Consider the following 22,933-nt stretch of genomic DNA (forward strand, 5'->3'; position numbering starts at 1 on the left):
AAACAGAGAGTATTTATGAAGGTCATAAATAAATAGTGTGTGTGAGTTGTACTTATACTTTTTCATATTGCCTGATTAAGCACTTTTTACTTTGACATCATTCAGAATGATGTTTTCTGCTACACATTTTTCTCCAAAATAAAAGAAAAGGCAGTCCCTGTTGAAGGTAAAGGAATATAACATTTGAGGCAAGGAAACTTGCAAGAATGTGCAAACAGACCCATACCTTGCCCAGGGTCTCTCGTACCACCTTTCCACCATGCTTTCCTCTTAATTCCTTCCTGATCACAGGTTTTTTTGAAGTGCGTTTCTCCCTCCAAGATGCTCAGTACAATTGTCTTTAGGCCTTCCCATTGATTCTAACATATCTTTACACAGAAAAATGTGTAAGAGAAAAGAAAAGAAAAAGGAAAGGGAAAGGAAAGAAGCGGGAGGGGAAGGGGAGAGGGGAGGGGAGGGTCGGAGAGGAGAGGAACCTAAATATAAACAACCCCTCAAGTAGTATAACTACTGGGAAGGGATCACTAGAGAGTCAATCAATTTTGATACCCTAAGAACGGTAGCCCTCATTCCTCCAGTGGTTCTCCACAGAAAATTGATCACTGCATTGTGAGAGCCCAACTAATTGATTTCTTCAAAATACTTGTTGCAAAAGGCCCTGTAAAAGTACTTTTACTTTGTAAAAGTACATGTCCTAATCTATGACAGGTAACAATACTTGTCATAGATTAGGATAGATTCCTCGAGCATTAGAACAGTTTAATTCTCATTTGCCATTTCAATGCCTTCTCCTTCTCTCTTCTGGAGTATTTCATGCCCACTTTTCCATCTCTGGAATCAGCAGAACTGAAGACAGTGGGCACAAACTGTTGCTGTGGGTGCTGGCCACCATCAGACTTGGGATACTTGAACATACAGAGCTGGGGGCATGGGTAAACTGAGTAAGCCAAAGGACTCCTCCCCAGTTCAGTCATGAACCAATCAACAGTAAGAGAATGCAGAGCCTACCTGAAGTTTGGTAGGTCATCCGTCATATTTTCACATGCAGTTATCCACTGCAACCCTCTACAAAATAACCATCTCCGAGTAATGCCCAAGAAGAAACACCACCATTTGAAAACAAAGACTCCTAAAGCATTTATTCATGTTCTAAACCAGAAAACAATGACTAACTTTGAAAAAAAAGCACAAAAAAGAAAACAACTTTGAAAGCAATAAAAGGAAATGCAGCAGTACTAGAACACAGATCACACTGCTGCCTTCTAATGTAGTTAGACATTAGAATCATACTCTTGCATAAGAAAACACAACAAAATGAAAATTGACATCTTTGTCTCATGACTGCCACTACCCTTCTGGTGCAACAGCAGGCTGAATACTGGTTAAGCCATTTCATCAGTTAGATCAAAACTCCATACTACTGCTATGCAAGTTTCTTCAAAAAGAAAAGTTCAAAAATAAGGCTGTTATTTTGCTTTGTGAGTAATAAAAACGTATAAATGATAGAAAAATCATAGAAAAGGAATATTTGTCCTTGTAGAAGTGAGGCACACTGCCACGGGAGTGAATTACAGGTATTTTTAAGACATCAACTCAAGCTTGCGCAGAAAACTACCACCTTGACAATGTTAGTTTTTCATTTTAATAAGCATAAAATATCTTAGGAGACAGACGAAGAGTTATGTAGTATCCTTTCCACCAATGTGCCTGCGCTATATAAAGTGCATTTGCAAAGAGCTGAAAGAAATTTAAATCACTGTATACTCAGTCCCAGAAGCTGCTTCTCAGATTAATTTTGACCCAGAAAAAGAGTCGAGCACATGCTGAACTTTGAGTAAATAAATAGCCCCAGCTAACTGTCTGATCACAGGGCCCCACACTTTCTTGACAAATTATGTAGCGCCTGTCTCCAAAGGAATCAATGAAATAAAAGCAACCTGGCGTGGCAGCAGCAACCCATATTTCATTAGCACTGTGCTAATGAATAACTGATTACTTCTAACTTGCTGCTGCAGAAGGTACCGTCTGAATTTATGGGAAGCCAGTCACTTCGGAATAAAGACCAAAAAGTTTCCTCTTATTTATAGGAAAGAGGGAGCCTACACATCAGGAGTTACTGCAGTTAGCTGACTGAGTTCATTCTTTACCTTGTGCCACAGTAGCTTGCCTGTTCACCCATACCTTAAGGTGTTAATAGCCTTGCTATTCAGTTCTTGGATTTTTGGGTTTTTTAGCCACCTAGATTTGTAATGAACTGCAAAATGAAGGAGAATTATGAAAAGAAAAGAATAATGTTACCTGAAGGCCCTCTATGGCTAATCTAAGCATGCTTGGTGTGAGTTTGGAGGCCTGCTTGAAGGTGAAGTTGCTCCAGTCTATAATCAAAACAAATCCATTCACTTGAAGCTCGGGGTCTTCTATCATGGCTTCTAAAGAAAGAAGTATGGCGCGCAAAATATCCACCAGCGTGTACCTGAGAATGTGAAGGGGAGATTCTGTTAGGAAAGGAGCAACAACCACAGAGGTGGAGAAGTTCTGAGCATTCTCCCCTTGTCGAAAGTTTAAATCAAAGGAGAGCAAATGTATCCTCAGAAGTCATTGGTACATAAAGCTCAGAAAGCCTCAAAAGCTTAATTAGTTGAGCTTATCTTCTGGAGCAGGATTATGTACATCTAGACCATCAGCCAGCCAGAACAAACTACAAGAATACAACACATCAAAAGCAAATTTGAACTTTTCTGTAGTCTCCTAAGCTGCTTTAGTATATTTACATTTTATTACACCTGTACAAGCATTTCTATGCAAATTGTATTTTTGTAAAATCATAATGATACCAAAACCTGATTCTAATACCAGAAGCCTAGACCCAAAGATTCCTTCTATATTTTTCCAACTGAATAACAGCTCCTACAAAATTATCAGCTAAAAAAGGGATTTCCACATGTTCCCCTTATCCCTCTCTCTGTGTAATGTTTTATCTTAAATCCACAACTACAGAAGGCTAATTTTTCAAGGATCTTGAAAGCAGAAAGTAACACACTAGGGCTTTGAGGTGTTTCTGGGTAAGGGCAACAGCAACCTTTTAAGAGTCACTTAACTGCTTCCAGAGTACTAAGTACTTTGTATACCCAAATTTTGTGGTTACAGAAGAAAGTCTGGAACATAGTATTCGTCAGTTCAAGCATTGTCTGTATTAAACTTGGGTTTAAAAGATGCCCCCTACAGTATGTTTTACATATATAAACTTTTACATACATAAACTTTTTTTAGATCAATGACTTTATAAAAGAAGATATAACTATATATTGCTAAGTCCTGCTGAGTGTAATCTTTCTTTTTTGGAAGCTAAGCCACCTAACAGAGTCGCTGAATAGCTTAAATATATGCAAGTAATGTCATCTTTAGACTGCCATATAATAGAGTTATTAATCAACTGGTAGTTTAGTTTATTGGATTTTTTTAAAATAAGGCGAAACAACAGAATTATCTGGGCTTTTTAAAGATATATTAAAGTTGTAGTTTAACTTTTGATTTTTTTTCCTGGGCTAACTATGTTTTATACATAAGTATTTTTTTAATTAACATTTTTTACAAGGGCATGTAGTAATAAAACAAGGGAGAATGGCTTTAAGCGGAAAAAAGTATGTTTAGACCAGATATTTGAAAGAAATTCTTTACTGTGAAAGTGGTGAGACCCTGGGACAGTTGCCCAGAGAAGCTGTGGATGCCCCACTCCTGGCAGTGTTCGAGGCCAGGTTGGATGGGGCTTTGAGCAACCTGGTCTAGTGAAAGGTGCCCCTGCCCATTGCATGGGGGTTGGAACTTTATAATCTTTAAGGTCCTTCCAACCCAAACCATTCTATAATTCTCAGATTTTATAAATAGTTACTGAAACAGACATAAATGTTCCGGTCCCAACACAGTATCAAATGAGGCATAAGAAATTTAAACCAGAAAAATATCAGATAAACAAATATTCCAGAAACAAAAGAGTGAAATCTTCAGCATTTGTGAAGATATTTTTAAACAAGGCTCTTTAAATGTCTCTCATGATGGCATCAAACAGAGTTTTCAAAATTGTGAGTCCCCGGAGAATTCTTCATTATACTGCATATGTAGCAAAGAGCATGTGTGCCTACTTAGAAATTAGATTAAATTGTACTGAATTCTGCTTGCTTTAATACAATTAGTACTCTGTTCTGCTGTGAGCATAGCTGTATTTTTGAAAGTATCTGCAAAAAGGAAATAATACAAATGAAATTAATTTGTTGTAGATGACTCCTCACATCTTTCCATCTTTGTTTTTTTTAGCCAACTAAAACTCAGTGAACTTCCCAACTATGCATTCACAGGAAAGGAACTAAAAAAGGACTCTCCTAATGTCAGAACACAAGAAAGTGTGTTTTCCCCAGAAATCATTAGCAGTAGCACTGTTTTAAAAAATTCTTCTCTTCATTTTGGAGACCCTTATTTTGTTTTGAATTTGGTTTAATTAACTGGGATAAAATTTTTCATAATCTCTCCTTCACACTATTCTGAGATTTAACTTTTTTCTAATGCTTTACTTTTCTGAGATCTAAGGTTTAGAGGAAGTTTGGCATTCTCCCTCTTTTTTGTTCATGTTTTTTTCAACTAAGAGAAGAAACAGCACAAAAAAATTATCTGTAATTTCCCTATAGAAATCATCAAAACGCTAAAATTCTCTATTTCCTTTTGGCAGGGGGAAAAAAAAAGAAGGAAAAAAGAAAAAAAATAAAGACCATTTCTGCAAATGAAATTTTATCCAAGGAGAAAAAAGGATATGCCTTACAACCAGTTCCAAAGGAATCTTTAAAACTTTCAGCCTTTAACAACCCTGTTAGTGCAATTTGATCATCAAGGAACTGCTGGGTCAGTTTTTGCAGCAGGCACAGTGCTGCACACCTAGGGAGCTCTGCCTGCCCTGGGCAAACCTGCACGAGGGCACAGGGGCTGGCGTGGGAGGGCCAACAATTCAGGCATGGCATTGCTGATGCTCCCCTTCTCCCCAGGCAGAGCAGCTCCCCCCAAGCCCAACTGCTGGGGAAAATGCCACCATCACTGCGAAGGCCTCTGAATAAGCCAACAAACACCCCCAGCTACACAGTGCGAAGAGCAACCTGAAATAATCCTTATGGACTCTTTCCCAAACTAGTTTGCACATGTTCAACGGGACATGTAGGGAGTGTTCGGCAACATGAAGAACTACAGATAGTTGTAGTGGCACTAAAAGCCCTTAGCTTGCCTAGTGCATCTGCAGACCAGTCTACCTATCCAGTACAACACTGGTGAACGGACAGTGGAGGGCACCTAATTAACGTGGGTACTAAAAACTCCCTCTGTGACATGCACTTTGTACAACTGCCAGCATCAGGATTAAAACACACAGCCTGAGGGAAGGAGGTTTACAGAGTCATGTTTGGGGTTGGAGCTGGGTTCCGTGTGGCAAACTGCCTTTAAACTCCTGGCTACTTCCACGAGGCGGTGTAAGTCTCAGAAATATATTTTTTTTAATGCTTCACAAAATTAGAAAGAGTTACATCATGTAAGAGGCATACCTAGAGGAAATACTGAACTGAGAAGGAAATTACAGTGAGTGAAACACCGAGAGAGCAGCTAATGCCTCAATCCAAGGAAGACCTCCAATGAGAACTCATACAAGAAACAGACATTAGAAATGTTCAAATCCTAAAATTAGCCTCAACCCTACTTGACATTTATGTTGCCTCATTCAAAAGATCTCGTTCTCCAGGAGAAGAGCTCTGCAAAGCAGAAGGTTGCTACAAGAGCCCTACATTCAGTCCAGGAAGAAGGGTCCCAAGGTCCTGATGTACGTCTCTAATGTTTTCCCTAAGGAGTTCAAGAAGACATCACATACCTTGGATTAATGGCTTCCTAGTGGCACAAGGCTGCTAGAAATCTGGTGCATCAGACATAATGATTCTTTGTTTATGAAACAAATCAGGTCTCTAAGACTGGTCATAAAATGCTTTTCTTATGTGTACATAAGAAATAAATACATAGATGTATACATGTAAACAAAAACACACCTAATTATGTCTTGAATTAATTCAAGACAGTGTAAAAACTGTCAGGCATCAATGGGACCAGGATTTCAGCCACCACAGAGAGTAAATAACAGTCACAGGGCTGGGTCTCCACAAATCTATGGCATATTCACCATCACTGTAACTCCTATTGCAGGTTTGCTTAGTGTAAAAAATACAGTTCACAACGACGACAATATTTGTGTTTACTCACTGAAAACTGACATTAGTTCTGAAGAAAACAGGTCTAGCTAAAAGCAAGGAAGAACGCTTCCTGCCAGAGGGAGGTATCTAAAGTACTCTTTAAGTCTAAAAAGCCACATCAGGAGTATACAGGGGCATGTCACTAACAATCTAGCCTCCCACCTTAAATACCCTTCAGGGCAAGTAGTTGAAGATTGGAGCTATTCTTCATTCTATAATGGATATCTTGTACTGGTTTCAATACCTTACGTAAGTACAGTACAGAACACCAGAAAGACAGACAAAGCCATTAGTGGGTATTTAAAGCAGGTTTTACTGTGGACATATGCTGAGACAAGCCAGAAATGTAAACCTGGTGCGACAGATGAAATCTTAGGTGGTGCAAATGGCAAGCAGAGTATTGAAAATATCAGCTGAACATCCCAAGCAAACAAAACATGATTGAAGAAACTGCATGGAAGCTTTCACACAGCAGAGAGTTATCTGCATATAGACACATCTTTAATCCACTCCATTCCCACATCATCCAGCATTTCACTTCACTGCTACTACTGTTCATGTCAGCACTAGAATGCATAGGCTCTGCCTTAAAATACAGTCCACCTTTGGCTGGACTTTTGGGAAATTAAAATCCTACATAAAGAGATATTGGGAAAATTACTTCGGATCGTGTTGCCGAAACTTTTATTCCACACTGAAATTACTTTCAGATATAGAAATGTGATGAAAACAGGATAAGCTAGTGAGTGTGAAATAAATTTGGTCCAAGACAGCTTTGACTGCCTTTCTACTTCGAAGAAAAAAAAAGAAAAAAAAAATCAACCTATTAGCCTTAAATATGAAGAAACTATAGTGCACAGTCTGAGGGGAATATGGTATTGTTTTATTCTTACCAATCCGTGTTAAATAACAGCAAGGGAACAGTTAGCCACTCATTTTACGCTGGCCTCAGTTTTACAACCACTGCTCCAGTGCTGTCAGGTATGTAGGGCGTGCTGGGCCTGATCGGCTGCAGTATATGCTCTGTACTAGCCTGAAGTTAGTGAAGAAATAAATCCTTATTTATTTATGGCTAAATCTATTTGCATTCACTTGTTTAGACAGACTTTTATGGGACATATTGTAGTTAGCAAGGTATTACTAATTCCTAGGATAATCAGGAACTCATGGTTAATTTAAATATATTTCATTCCGTCTATTTATAAAACTATGCTTAATTTGATGGGGAACTTAGACATATTTTTTAGCCCAGTTATTAATGTGAATAAAAAATGCTGGAAATATGTTATCACATATATAATGCACTCTTAATGTTCCTTTTTTATGTGAGTCCCAGCTCGAGTTCAAGTGAAGTAGGGAGTGGTGTGCAAGACACAGTCTGCTACTTCTTGAAATTTCTCATTCAGGTTGACTTTAAAGCAATGGAACCTGGGAAGGCTGACAAGTTAATAGCGATACTGACAATGATTCTTTCAAATGCTTTGGGATGGCTACCATTTGTACCAAAACAGCGACAGAGCTTCCTAAGGAAATGCCTCACTGGGGTCTTTATTTGTCAAGAACAGAAGAGCTCAAACAATTAACTGAGCATCCCATTTTCTCATCATTTACCAGTGGTGGTAATTTACCCTTTATAGAAAAGAAAAGTTATTTGAGAATTTTCTGTGGGACATGAACAAAGTGCTTCCAAGGATTTCTGGGGGAAACAGTCTGGCAGACACTGCTATCAACTCTTGGTAGTACTCCACTATGATCTTTCACCTTTACCTTTCAGTTATGTGATCTATGCATCCTCTTCCATGCATTCACTGTGGTCTCCACCAGGCCAACATAAAGAGAAGAGACAGGCAGAATGCAGGGTACAGATGTCTCATGTCAAATTCAGCTGTGTCAGCTGTTTTCAATACTTTACATTCTTGATGATGAGTGGCATCAACCATATCATCTGTTTAACCAGATTCTGGTTCCAGACAGTTCACTTTTGCACTGAATAACAGATAATCTGATTTAGCAGAGATGCCTACTGTATCTTTTGCTCTTTGTCATCTTCTCCATGATAGAAAGAAATTTTTAAGTTATTTTGGGAATTAAAACTGAATGACATGAATCTGCTTCTCAGGATGCAAACTTAACTAGTAGAGATAGATAGTAAGTCTTCTTCAGTTAAATTTGAGTCATGTGTCTCTTGAAGGTCCCAAACATATAAGGAATACACAATCTGTATTTTAAGCTCATCACCATTTGGAAAAGAAGTTTCTGTCAAATGAGCTCTTGTGCCGCTGGTCAAGTCTCTGAGCCACTGTGATTTAAAAGAGAAAGCTGGTCAAGTCTCTGAGCCATCATCTCATTTCTAACCTACTGCTCTGGCTTAATATTTTTAGCATTTCATCAAAACAAGAGCCCTCAAAATACACAAAGGAGTATCTAAAAATGATGCCTCACATCTCCTGGGTTTGTCAGTCTGGATCCACGCTGAATGCTGAAAAGAGATGGGGGATTGAAAGTTCTCTTACAGCTATTCTGCTTAAATAGGGGCATTATGCCTTGGGAGCCCTTATTTTAAAAACAAAAAGCACCAGTGTTACAAAAATGCATAGAGAAATAGAATTTTTTTCAAATATTTTACTAAATTAGCTTTTAGATTCAGATTTAATACTATTCACTCTGCCTTATGTCAGCCAAGTGTCTAACAGTCACAGCCACAGATGAAGATTCAGCTGATCTAAATTTTACATTAGCATTGATCAAAAAGATCCCCAGCCAAAACACCTACAGCCTAAATACAAGTGATAATAGGCAGATACAGATACCTGAGGGAAAACTAGGAAACAATAAGACAGCATCAGTCAGCAGGAGCAACTGTAGAAAAAATGACAGTGCTTGCACTAGTCAGTAATTATCATTTTAAAGATATAAGTTCCAAACAAAAACTGACTGTGGTAAACAGCTATTTTGTTACTGTTAATATGTTACTATAGTTAGCATTGCTATTTATTTTGTCACACTGCCTCTGTCAGAGCTTGAAAAATACCTTGCCAATTCATTGTGAGCTGAGGAGCAGACTGGCCTTCTAATAGCTACAGAACTTAAATTTTCATTTAACGGGAGAAAAAGAAAAGTTTCTAGCACTTCTGCACATAAAAACATAGTTTTAAAAGCAAACCAGTGGACTCCGTCTTTGCCCTGCTGTAAATCATCTGATGCAAGAGCAGAGCCCATGGTAGTGGGTGCAGAGGATTTCCATATTCACTGAGGATGGTGTGAGCTGACTGGGTCACTGTGACACTGTCAGGAACTAGGTATCATTGCACTCTTCTAATGCACTTTCTAGGAAAAATACTGAGATAATTCATGCCGGAAAGATTACAAATACATAGCATCGAAGTAGACTGCTTTTCCTGGGGAATGGGTGTACAGGTGCCATGAAACATACAGAAGACCATGCATGACAAGGGATCCCTTGTAGCTGAAGGTTGAAGTTAATTGCACCATTAACTCAAAAAAACTTCACCAGCTGGATGCATTAAGAAAAGGGGAGTCTTCAAATGCATGTAGACACCTACAAGCCAAATGTAGTTATGAATGAACAACCTGGAAGCTAATAGGGAAAGCTGATCCCTCCCAGAGTGCCACCCATCTTCATTTTCCCCATAGTAGACAGGGTGGAGAGTTAGGCTGGGTCCTGCTGCAAAGCTGCTGGGCTACTCAGTTCATTATCTTTCACCTTCCTTTTTTTGTTTTTGTTTTTTTTTGTTTTAAATACATGTCAGATTTGGTTGTTCAGATGGTAGGACATCTGGTACAGTTTTCAGGCCCTGCTTTAATTTAATGATTTAACATCTAGTACACAGGCTTGTTTTACCACAGGAATTTTTTGCCTCCCACGCTTTTCTTTCTAATTGGAACTATATAAACCATAGGCTGCCGGTGCTATATAAATCATCTATCGTACGTCTCCTATTCATTTAAATAACAAATTAGAGCTTTTTATTTCTAATTGTCGCATCCTGACCATAATAAGCTGCACACATGATAAATGTGCTGTGATCTATTAACTTAGTTTACGAAGCATACAAAGCAGGCCTAACAAGACAGGTTTCAATAAGTAATCCTCCCATTGTTCCTGTAAGAAGAACACTGGGTTATGTACTGCAAGATCTCAAGTCAGTTAAGGCATAAGCATGAGACATACTGCATATCAGCCGTAGTATAAGTTCCATACACAGTACTCCCCCAGTTCAGCCACTGAACATCACATAATGGAAGACACTAAATTAATTAGAAAAGAAAATGACCTAGCTCCATTCCCAGATGTGTCACTGACTTGTCACGTGCCTTGAAGCAAGCCACTCCCCGTAGCTGGCCTTCAGCTCTCCCTGCTTTGTCTGAGTGGTCTATCTGAAAACAAATCCCTTGTTCTGGAGGAGAGGCGTGCCATGGGCATGCAGTGCTGAAAAGCAATAGGCAGCCAATTGCAAACATGGCCATTACATACTCTGGTGTGCCCCAGCCACTTCACTGTCATAGCATAAAGAATATTAATTGTACCACTAAGACTTCATGAAAAAATCACAATAAACGTATTGTTCTGTCAGCTGATCTCATGTACCTTAAATATCAGCACATTCAACATCATTCTTTTCAAATGACAATTATTATTTCAAATGCCACTTAATCTCTGCACTTGAATTCTTGGTGTCCTTTTGACTAGGATCAAGTCAAGTGACGATATGACAAGTGCCACATAAAGATTTAGGATTTTTTTTCATTAACAAGAAACAACACTACCTTTAAGAAGGGAACTTCTTCATCACAGACATATAACTTCATAAAAGTCCTAACCATCCGTTTCTTTACTAATTCTTCCTTCAAGGATTTTTAAGAGTTTGTGGAGTTGTTTTTAATATTAAGAGTTGACCTGATCCTTATGTGGGAAACGAAGACTGCTCAGCAAGTCCTTAGCCTCATCACCACTGCTCCTCACTCAGCTTTTTTGCTCCATCTGCTAGAAAACCAAAGCAGAAAAAAAACGCAGGCCTCAGCTCCACATATGTTCATTCACCTTTTCTAGTTGTTAGCCTAGCTGTGGGCAGTTTTGATTTGTGCCAAACAGCTTTCTCCTAGTCCCTAGACTTGATTCATGGATGAGCAAGGGCTAGGAAACTTCCCCCATACGCAGTGTGGATGTGACTGCCACATTTAGAGAGGAGGAAAGCCAAGAAAAGCCAAGGAAAGCCAGGTGAGCCAAGGTCTCTCTGGGCAGAGACCCATCCCTAACAGTAAAACCAACTGGCGCAGGGAGCTGTGGGAATGCTCCCTGCAATGGCTATCCACGCAGCCTGCAAGAGGACAGCTAAAGAAACACCTAAAGGGCAAGCTTAGGCATGCCTATCCCCCAAATTTTGTTCTTTCTATCCACTCTTCTAGCTGCTTGTGTCCTTCCCACGTTTCAAAGTAGCTGAGCTTAGGATACCATCACTGTGTTGACCATACAAAAGATGGTAACTAGCAAGATTTTAATTTTTTTCATGAAGAAACGCTTCAGATTCTAAAGTTGTCCTCAGGTTGGGAGCTGCGGGAAACAATGCAGTGCTCATAGGAGCAGGTTTTAGAGAGCTCACTCTTAATGGATTCCTTCATTTACATGTACTGAAATCAAGCAGGTTTTGTGAATATAATTTTAGACCGCAGGAGAAACTGAGCATGATACCCAATTAGGTATTTAGAATAAACAAATAGTGTCACACAGTATCAAGTTGACAGCTTAAAAGGGCCTTGATGGGAATCAGCTCTTGGGTCAGCCTACTAAGTCATCTTCAGGCTACAGTGGTCCCAAAAAGGATCAGAAAGTGTTCTAGGGACTCCACTAGTCGCTTTGAATTTGCTACCAAAGCTTTGTGGGCTTGGATCTTATTATGCAGGGAATTGACACTTGGAGCAGCATGAGTGGGAAATGAAGCAGTTGCAGCAACTTCCATCCTGGCATTTCCAGGCTTAGGAAGAGCTTCCTTTAGCTGAGGGTAAGGATTTGGAGCCTCAGCTTCCTGCACAGGCAAACTTTTCAGCTCATGATGGATACTCCTGTTTTACACACAGCCAGCATCACCCACTTTCTCCTATGGCTCCTGAGCAATGTGAGTGATGAAACAGAAAGACCAACCCAGAGAGTGCAACTAGCCTTTGTCTGGAGGATAAGCACATTGTCTACCATTCCAGCTCACTTCAGCTAAGGGGAGGCAGAAGGATGTAAACCTCCTATCAGACAGCTGAGAAGAGCATCCAAGCAGTTTCTACTTCCCTCCCAAAATTTACACCCCAAAGGATGAACTGGTTGAAAAGGCCCTAAGCCACAAAACACATTTCTCCTTTCTTCTCTCTCTCTGCCTTCCAGGCTGCTCCCCATCCCAATGTGGGCAGCACCGGGTGTATCCCTGCTGCCCACTCTCTCTCCCTCTGCTCTGGCACGGCTTTCCCATGCATTTCCCGGCGGAAGATGGGGTTAAAGCAGGCAGGTGGCTCTGCTTTTACCTGCTCTGGTCCCAGTTGGCTGCAAAAAGGACGAGGATCTTCCTGCCGTAGTGGTCCAGGTTGGCCAGCCCACCGGGGAAACCATCCTTCAGTGCCTGCTTGATGCCCGGGTCTGTGGCCTTGAAGCTCTTGAACATGTCCAGGTTCTGCTGGCGATATTCAAAGTACTGGGCCAGGAGCCGAAACGCCTCGAAGTGCTGAAACTTCCTGGCCCGCAGGAACCGCAGGATGAAGGCATCGTCGGTGCGCAGAAAGCCGATGTCCGGCCGGGTGATGACCATGTCCCGCACCTCCTGGATGTCCTGGTGCAGGGTGTCGGGGTTTTCGTTCAGCTCCAGCCGGGCTTTCTCCAGAGTCTCCGGGGAGAGACCTGCCTGCAAATGAGTCATGGCGCTGCCCTCCTCCTCCTCCCTGGCTGTGCTGCCTGCGCTCCTCAGCCTCCCGGGCGCTTGCCCCCCGGAGGCGGGGTGCCCCGGCACGGCCGGCCGCCGCTCGCCCGCCCCGCCGGGCCTCGCCCCGTCTCTCCCCGGCCCCGCCGCCGCTGCCAGTCCGGCCGCTGAGCTGCGAGCGGCTCCCAGGCAGCCGGGTCCCGGGGGGACCTGGCACCGACACTGCCCCCGGGCTGCTGGCGGAGGCGCGTTATCTCTCTGACATAGCGCCCTCCCCGCCGCGGGGTCCGACGCGCCGCATCATCCCCGCAGCCGGTCCGCGGAGGCGGCGAAACCCGCCGAGGACGGGGCTGCGGGCTGCCGGCTGCTGCTCACCGCCCGCCCCCGCCGGTGCCGGTGCGGATCGCAGGCGGGGCTGCGGCGACGGCGGCGAGAAGCCCGGCAGCTAGGCAGGGCGAGCGGCGCCCGGGGACGCTCCCCTGGCCCGGGGCTCGCAGGGGGGATGCCCTCCCCGGAGCAGCACCATTTACGTAAGGTCGGCGCTCACCCCGCTTCAGAAGCGTCTCCCTGGATTTGAGGGAGGGCTAAGAAAAAAAAAAAAACACACACACACACACAAAAAAAAAAAAACTACCACCACCACAAAACTGGAAAAAGCCAGCGAGGAGGAGGAAAGCCGATCCGCAGGTACTTCGCCGGTAGCGGTGCCGAAGCGCCTCCCGCTCGCCGGCGCGGAGCTCGGAGAAACAAACAGAGCCTCGGCCTGGAGGATGCTCGTCCCCCCCCTCCTCCCTTCCGCGCCCTCCTCCGCTCCACGCCCCGGCTCCCAGACGGCACCAGCCGGCACAGGGCTGCCTGCTGCGCGGCCCCGCCTTGTGCGCGCACACACACGCGCGCACCCGCTCACGCACAGGCGCGCACCCGCCGCGGCGCGCAGAGACACCTGCCCCGCGGCCGCGCCCCGGCCCTGCGCCGCAGAGGAGCCGGGAAGGGAAAGGGAGGGGGCGGCTGCGCTTCGCTCGGCCCCGCGCAACGCAGCGCAGCGCCCCAGGGGTGGGGAGGCTCCGCGGCCGAGGAGGGGTCCCTGCGCCGCTGGCGCCGAGGGTGCGCGGAGGGAGATGGTGGGTGCCTGGCGCGGGGCGGTGGCCGGGAGACTGTGGGGTCAGTGGGGCCACGCGTGAGCCCCCCAGAGCATCCCGTGGGAGTCAGACCAGGCGTCCGTATAGATCTCGGTGTCGTGACAGTAGCGAGGTGGTGTTCGTCAAGCGGTGGCTTTCAGAGCAATCCCCTTTTTTGACTGAATTTCCTAACATGAAACGATGTGAGCTTAAAAACCTGGGAATAAAAGAAAGAAGCCCTTTTTTATGGCCTTATGTGGGAGGCAGCATGTCTTAAGTTGCATTATATTGCAAAGGGCAAAAATATTTTGCTTCTGTGTATTGAATATACCAGTGAGGAAAGATGTCTTTTTTCATGCAGGAAAGTTTGATGCTGCAGTCTGCTTTCAGGAAAAGTTTCCGCTGAAGAGCATTTGACCATTGTGGAACTGGACCTTCCCAATGCAAATACACCTGTGAAAATCAAGCTTACATGAAAGATATGGTAAACATGGGAATGCCTGTAACATGTACCTTCTCCTCCTTCCTATGAGAAGCAGAGCTCTTTGGTACTGCTCCTTTCCCAAGATGACATAGCCGGAGCACACAGGCTGAATTATTGAAAAGGCACTGAGATAACTGATCCACATAGGGAGTATGTATGGGGAATACACCAGCATGAAGTATAGTATGGGTTCTCAGACAAATAACAGTACTTGTAGAAACAATTAAACCATACCCTCCATTTTCTGCAGGCCATCACCAGAGGAAACAGATGACCTTGACAGCAGGAGGCAGCCTTCTGCAATGAGCAACTTCTGAGCGCAAGTCTGTGCAGTGAGCAGTACTTAGGTGGCAAAATCGTCCTTTTTCTGAGGGCTAAAGAGAGTTTTTGGGGTTTTACTGGGTTTTATAGGGTTTTGCAGCTCCTCATTGGATCTTGTCTTAGTGCCATTTAAGGGTCAAGTTTTACGTATTTCTTCATAGGTGCCTGAGCTCAAAATGTCTGCAGTGTGGGTGGCTGGAATGACGAAGAGAAACCCCAGCCCTTCTGGAGCTGGGAGCAGACTTCCAGTGGCCTAGCTTAAGGCAGAAACTGTAGGAAAGACCAGTCTAATGGTGCCCAGTCATCATGTCCCAGCTCTGTTCCATCTGAATTTCACAATGTGGTTTGAGATGTCTCTCAAGAGAGAAAGATATGCTGTCTACCTAAAGACTGAATCATTCTCCAGAAATGCTTATTTCTCTTTGTCTGATAAAATGCCTTTAAATTAGTGCCCTTATATAGATATGATTCATCTGGCTTGATATCTTTTTTTTAGAGCTCTAGAAATAGTTTGCGCTTTATTATTGTTATTTTCTATTATTCTGAAATCTTCATTTTCTTTTGCTCTTGCTATCTTCCTCTGCATTACTTCTATGTTCCTCAGCAGAGATCCTTTGAGAATAGCTGTTTCCATCACCCCTATGGAACAAACTGCCAGACTTTTCCTGCCATCGTTTTCCACTTCTGATGCAACTGCTCTTCCTTTTCCATTGCAACTAAGCTAATAAAAGAGTAGGTCATGTGACAACTCCCTTAAATTCACCCGGTGCAAAGCGAGCCGCAGGCATTCAGTGTCTTGCAAAATCAAGTCCATAATACATCCTGTCTATGACCTCTAGTAACAAAAGCCTTAATTTGCTTTATTTTTCTTTTGCAAATGGAAACATAACACATATATTAGATTTTCTCATTTATTCCAGCGTAGATGCACTGAACAGAGAAAAGAAGCAAGCTGGCCAAAAAAAATTATTAACAATTTTGACAGAAAAGGCTATTTCTAGAGATTCTTAATATTTTAAAAATTAAGAAAATACATGGAAATTATCTGAAAAATTTCATTATTGTTCCATTTTTTTGGTTTTCCCCATTTTTGACCATATTTAAGCAATTCTTCTTATCCTCTTTCAAATGAAAAAAAAGCACAGAAAAACACAGGGAAAAGTATGGAGGAAGAGGATAAAAAAGTCTGGAAGCTAAATATATTCATTAACTTCATCAAAAACATTCCAGTTCTATAAACTTCCATTTTAAACAAGGTTCAGTCTCCATAAAAATGGATTTAATAATTGAACTATTTCTGACCAGTACTTTGACACATTAAAATGAGATTCACCAAATGTGAACAGCATTTGAAGAAAATAACTTCAGCAATGAATTCTTGAAAGATAGATCAAAACACCCTCATGGAGGGCAGTGTGGAGGTGGATGGAAATGGTTTGCACAGCTCTTTCCTGAACTGAGTAGATTTAGAAGGTGGACACTATGAAAAGAGCACATGGCAAGGCAGCCTGAAGGCAGAGTAGGTGAAAAAACAAGATATTGGTCTTGTTCTACCTGAGTCACAGATAGGTCTTATTATGACAATAATAATATTTCTTTCAATATTTTTATATCTTGCATGTAGACACATGAAGAATTTGGTTTAAATATAAATAACTTAGTAGGAGCAATAAAAAACTCTTTCTGTCATCTATAAGCAGATTTATCAAGCCATCTAAATAGTATAATGAAGAAATATATGCTTTCCGATATGTTACCCCACCTAAGTCATGAGGGGAAAAATGGAGCCACTAATGCAGTTAGATGCAACATATTGATGGCACAGTGTAATTTATTTATTGTGCACATGCACTTTTCCCTCTATAAAACAGTAGGGGTGTCTGACTAAATCCATTATGTAAATCTCAGCATCTTTTCACTTGCACTGAGAAACCATTATTTTTCTTTGATGCTTTTATAGTCATTTTTGCCTGAACTTGATACAATTAAAATCCAAGTGCCCTACAATTCTGTAAGCACTACAATTAGGCAGCTGATTTGAAATAAAAATAAAGCACAAATGAGGCACAAAGGTGTTTCTGTAAGTGTTTGGTATCAGAGATCTTAATTCACATTCAAAATTAAATTGTTTATAATCAGCAATAGACCAGTGTATTCAGGAATAAAAATAGAATACAGAAATATAATAGAAATACAGAATACAAAATAAAATTAAAAAATACTGTTGGTGGATAAGAAAATAACTGTGTTGGTGCCTCACTTTCTCTGAAGAGGTTTAAGACCCTAGACAGCTCTTGCTATTGTCTTTGACTTAGTTACATTGTCCTCAACATCCTGCTCTGGCTATTCCCTCAGGGCAGTTGTGCATAGAGGATCAAATTTCCAAGACAATTTGTCTTATGTAGCTGTGATATAGCTAAAGAGCTGAGAAATAGATTTGAAAGTACATGTAACTAGGAACATATATCCTTTCCTCTTCAGCAGCGTTTTTGCTGGTACATATAGCTAAGTGTGTCCTTGAAGCTTTTGAAAAGTGCTAAATACACCTTCATCAAAAGCACCTTAACAACTAAATCAGAACCAGCTAAATTTAAAGTCTAGGTCCCAATTTCAGAATCAATTTAGAAACTTCATTCAAACATTTTAAGAGCATAAACACAACTATAGGTGGTCAGAACAAGCATCTTTGTCGGTTCTTAGTATGCCTCTAGAGTGGCTTAATGTGGAAGCCTAAGGAACAGTATCAGCTAGTGTTAGGCTCCTTGACTCCTGAAATATTTTCTTCAATGTAAGTTAATCTTTCAAATAATTAATTAACCACAGTGCCATGACTTAACAAGTTCCCATATGATCATTGAAACTTAGCAACTGATCATAGAATCATAGAGTGGCTTGAGTCAGAAGAGATCTTAAGATCATCTGGTTCCAACTTCCCTGCCATGGACAGGAATGCCACCCACTAGATTAGGTTGGTCAGGGCCCCATTACTATTACTTTTGAACACTTCCACAGATGGGGCATCCACAACTTCTCTGGTCAATCTGTTCCAGTGTCTCACCATCCTCACAAGAGAGAATTTCTTCATAATATCTAATCTAAACCTACCCTCTTTCAGTGTAAAGCCATTACCCATTGTTCAATCACTTGTAAAAAGTGATCCTTAATCCTTGTATAAAGTCCCTCTCCAGCTCTTTTGTAGACCCCCTTTAGGTACTGGAAAGCTGCTATAAGGTCTCTGCAGAACTTTAATGATCTCATGCATGGTCTTGTCTCAATGAAGGCAACTAATAAAACTTCTTGGTTTAAATCTCGGTGGAAGCCACATGAGGTTGAGGATTAGCCTCAGATCTCATTCTGTAACTAGGTGAGTTACAAGAATGCAGTCCTATGCCTGAGAATGATGGGGATCTTTACTTAAGCATATTTGTAGAAAATGTCAGGATGCTTGGCCTAGAAAGTCCCATTATGTCTGAAACAAAGGAACTTCTAGAACTGAGCTCTGCTGGAAATCTGCCTGCAACTTCAGATGCCAACTAGCTGAAAAACCAGCTTCTGATAGCAAACTAGGCATCTGTCTTTTATTCATCATCAGAGGTCTCTAACAACATAAGGATAAATAGCTTTACAGCAGACATAGCATTGCTCTAATCAGAGAAATATTTCAGTATGAGAAGCCTACTCACAGAATCATAAAAAAAAATAAAACTGGAAGGTGTTTTAAGAGATTGCCTAGTTTATCTATCCTGCATCCTGATGGATGTTTGTCTGGATGGTATTTAAAACTTCCAGCAGCAGATACTCTGCAGCTTCTCTAGACAGTCTGTCCCAGAGCTTCACTATCTATTGAGTGCATTTTTCCCAAAGTTGGGCCTATCTATCACTTGCTGCAATTTAGCCCCTTTTTTTTTTAATCTTATCTACTGTAGACTGACAGAATAATTTATTTCTTTATTTGGAGAATGGTATAAAATCTAAGGTAAAATCTCCGTTCTCCTTTTTTTAGCTGCACAGCCTCTGTTCTGGCATTTAAAACACTTCGGATGTACAGTCTGAACGGATGGGTGTCAGCAGAGCATTAACGTCATGGGAACAGCATTTTGATGGCTTATTTATATGAGGTCCTTACATGCAATTCTTACTGTTGGAGCAGATAGTCTTCCAGAGGTGAAATTATAAGTAGAAATAATTAATCTATGATTTAGAAAATCCAGCATCTCACAAATAGATGATACATAAAAGTAGAAGTTTCACCTGGCATTATTGCCAACAAAAATATCTTAACAGCTGTATCAATTTGGAAAAAAAAAATAAACCCAAACTTCGGTAACTGCAGGTTGTGTATCAAGCAAGTTCAAACATTAATTTAATGTGGTAAAAAAGGTATCTGGAAATGTAATGAACTTCATTGTTATATTAATATTACATTAACTGAGAGCAAAGCAGTCAGACGTTTCACTGCTATAGAAATTTGCATGTCAGAGATATGTAGAGAATAAAAGATAATTCATAACTGAGCCAATAGTCTCAGTAAGCTTAGTCAAATGATGAGTTAGGACACTAAACATACCATAGTTTCAGTACATAATTAATACAGAATGCTGAAGAATACTAAGTTTGGACTAAATGTTCATTTTATTAAAAATGGATGAATGCAGTCATGGAACAAAATTATTCATTAAATCATTTTTTAATGCAGGTATGAGAATGACATATAAGTCTGAAAAGCTCTCAGTGATGAGCTGTGCCTTGGATTCCTTAAAGTGAATATCCAGACTTGCATACCAAAGTAGAGGGTTATCAGTTTTGTCCTTGAACACATACAAGCACATGCATCAGATGGATGAAAACCCCATTTGGATGCAATGTAGAATGACAAATCTTAGCTCTTTCATGGTACTGGCATTACCTATGCCAGAATAACTGCAAACTTAATGGCGTTGGAAACCAGGGAATGTTTGGTTTGGCTGCACAAAGTAAGGGTACTTGTGATTTCCCTAAGCCTTGTTTAGTTTACAGCTCAGGAATCTGAGTACCTTCCAAGCTAGTATCAGCTATTTCCTTCAGATCCTTATGGAAGAGATACTGCAGGATGGACTCAGTGCTGTGAAGGTATTAGAAAATACCTTTGCCAAATCTGGGGACATGTTTTCATCTTTTTAAGTGTGGTTATGGGAAACCTCAGTATCTCCAGTATCACCAATCTCTTGGTGGATTTGCTTTAAAAATAAGTTGCATCTTTCATCTGACTGGAAAGACTGTATTGCTTTTTTTCATAAAGAAGAGTCTTCTGTTGAAAATCCAGCCTTTGAAAAGTTTTCAATGACTTATTACTCTCCTTAACTTATCTGTGTATCTTTCTAACTATTTGTCATGTTTAGAGCTCATTTTGTACCAAGCAAGTAAGCATTTCCTTTTTGAACTATTATATCCCGTCTTCAAGCTCTCATTTCCTGATATTTCTTGGTAATTTTTTAATACTTTGTCCACATGGTCAGGTAACTCCATATTTCTTCACTGGAAGTCTGTTTTACTTGCTGTGTGACAAGGATACCTGCTGGCACACACATCACACAATTTAGTGGTGATTTGTACCACATCATATTTCTTGATAAGACGTACTGGAATTTTCTCCTCTTTAACATACCATCTCCTGAAGGATACTTTTCCCATGATATGTGATTTCATAAACAGTTTCATAGGTAATTTTTGGTACAGTATTATTCTTAGTGTTCTCTGAGCAAGCTTCATTCAAGTCATACCCACTATGATAATGATAAATATGACTCTGCCCATTGCAAGTTGGATACAATGTCTGATATTAATCCTACAGTATCACCACACCATTTCTGGCAGTGTTTGATCCCCACATCTAGACGCAATAACAAATCTGTCATTGGTGACTTGGTTACCACCACTGATCTTATTACTTGATACAACCTGCAGGTGAACTCTTAGGAACATTCATGTCACCTTTTACACACAGCAGCCTTAAACCACCTGCTTTCTGTAGAAATCGATCATTTTCATCTGCCATAACTATACAATATGGATAGAAACATCCATTCTGATCTTGAAGGTCATAATTTATACCCTTTTGAATGACTGAGTTTGTGAATTTGGCTTGATTCTGTCAGTTACTTTGAAATATCAGAAACCACTTGAAAACAAAGCAATTGAATAAAGCTGAAGTCAGCCTGTTCTTCTGTGGCAGCATTTTCAGCTTGTTCAGCAAAATGTACTTGCACTCCATCACAGCACAAATACTTCAGTGGCAAGATAATGTAACTACCATGGGCTCTGTTTAGTGTTATAATTTCATTGGGATTTTTCAGTTTTTTCCTTTCTTTGAAAACTTGGCACATCATCCATATATTTTGTGATTTTCTATTTTCTTTTTGGAAAATAATATGAAGCCTGAAGAAGCTTGCTGCCTGTTAAATTTGTCTCTGCCTTTTTTTTTTTTTTATTTAAAGAAATCAGGCTGTCTGAGAGTTTCATCTATTTACTAAGTCAAAAACAAATTGCACCCAAAAGCTATTGAGTAGCAAAATTGCCTTATGCTGTAACTTGTTTCAAAATAAATGGAGCCATTGAAAGTTATTAAACCGGAATGGGCAGAAAGGTGGCTTTATTTTTCTAAACTTACACGTATGGAGAGCTTGTTGTCATGGTATTTTACAGACAGTAATGGTATCAGGCAACAGAAATTCAGTTTTCTTTGAAAACAGTGATGGAAACAGCTCAATGCTAACAAATATAGACACATTTAGTTTTGGAAATGAAGTTCATTCTGCCACTGCTGCAGGTGATTTGATTTCAGTACCTTAAAAATGTCACTTAGGATTCAATTCAGTTGCCAAACCACAAACATTTAAAGTCTTTTGAGATGCCTTCCATAATGGCACCAGAACTGCTGCTCTGGAAGGCATGGGTCACCTGTAGCTCTTATGTTCCACTTGCCAGCCCTATGCAGGTGTCACCTGTATCTCAGGGAATCTCACTTGGTTCTGGACACCTGCCTTTTGAAAAGCAAATAAAGCCCTATTAAATAGCAACAGTGTAGGATGACATATTTACTTGCAGTTCAGCTTGAACGTTTAGCTATCTTTTGGCTCTTAGTTTGTGGAGGTACCATGGAATGGTAGGAGATGGAAAGGACACCTGCACCTGATCTGTTAACTAGAGAGGCAAGCAACTACTTTTCATTTTGCCTAAGTCTTAGATCCCTTTATCATTGAGAAACTCAAAGAAGGAAAAGTGCAAAATAAGATAGCTGTTGAACACTTTTCATAAACTCCTGAGATCTTTCCAGGCACTGTTTGATTCACACAAGAGGCTGAACAACCATTGAAGAATCAGTTTGCACAGGTAACCTTTTTTCTCTTCAGCTGCACAGAAGACAGAAGCTGAGGCACACACTGATGCACACAGGCATGTGTGCAGCAACAAAGGGAACCCTTTTTGTTGAACTTAGACAACTCAGTGAGAAACCCCAACATCTTCTACAGTTGTTCTTGGTGACTGAGAGCCCACTGGGCAAAAAGCTGTTCTTCAAACAGCTGAGATTATCAGAGGCCTGAGCATGTTCTGGACTAAAGAGAAGAAATTGTGAGCTCATTTCTCTGTCACCAGGTTGGAATTGTAGGAAGATAAATGGAATCAAGAGGTAACACCATGTTGTGGCCAGGGCTCAGCAGGGTTTGCTCTCACCAAGCCTTTTTACACTAGCAATAGTGGAGGCAAGGTACCTTGCTATCTTCTCTTTCACTTTCACCAAGTGTACCTAAGAACCTAGAAAGAACCTGAACCCTAACCCACTAGGTC

The 22,933-nt window shown here is 41.1% G+C and overlaps 1 protein-coding gene and 1 long non-coding RNA gene across 2 annotated transcripts in view; one reads left to right on the forward strand and one right to left on the reverse strand.

Moving 5' to 3' along the window:
* Positions 1–13,992, reverse strand: part of CLVS2 (clavesin 2) — a 60,428-nt gene extending 46,436 nt beyond the window's left edge. The window contains exons 1-2 of the mRNA XM_064649633.1: positions 12,798–13,992; positions 2,299–2,473 (exon numbers count right to left, since the gene is read on the reverse strand). Coding sequence (XP_064505703.1) covers positions 2,299–2,473; positions 12,798–13,186 — 564 coding nt within the window. The 5' untranslated portion in view covers positions 13,187–13,992. The remainder of the gene's footprint in view (positions 1–2,298; positions 2,474–12,797) is intronic.
* A 675-nt stretch (positions 13,993–14,667) lies between these two features.
* LOC135411689 (uncharacterized) lies at positions 14,668–21,556 on the forward strand. Its single transcript, XR_010429257.1, has 3 exons — positions 14,668–14,788; positions 15,039–15,120; positions 15,271–21,556. It is a non-coding gene; the product is annotated as an uncharacterized LOC135411689 (long non-coding RNA).
* Positions 21,557–22,933: the final 1,377 nt, after the last annotated feature.

This window comes from Pseudopipra pipra, chromosome 3 (genome assembly GCF_036250125.1).
Source record: "Pseudopipra pipra isolate bDixPip1 chromosome 3, bDixPip1.hap1, whole genome shotgun sequence".
In the NCBI taxonomy this organism is placed as follows: domain Eukaryota; kingdom Metazoa; phylum Chordata; class Aves; order Passeriformes; family Pipridae; genus Pseudopipra; species Pseudopipra pipra.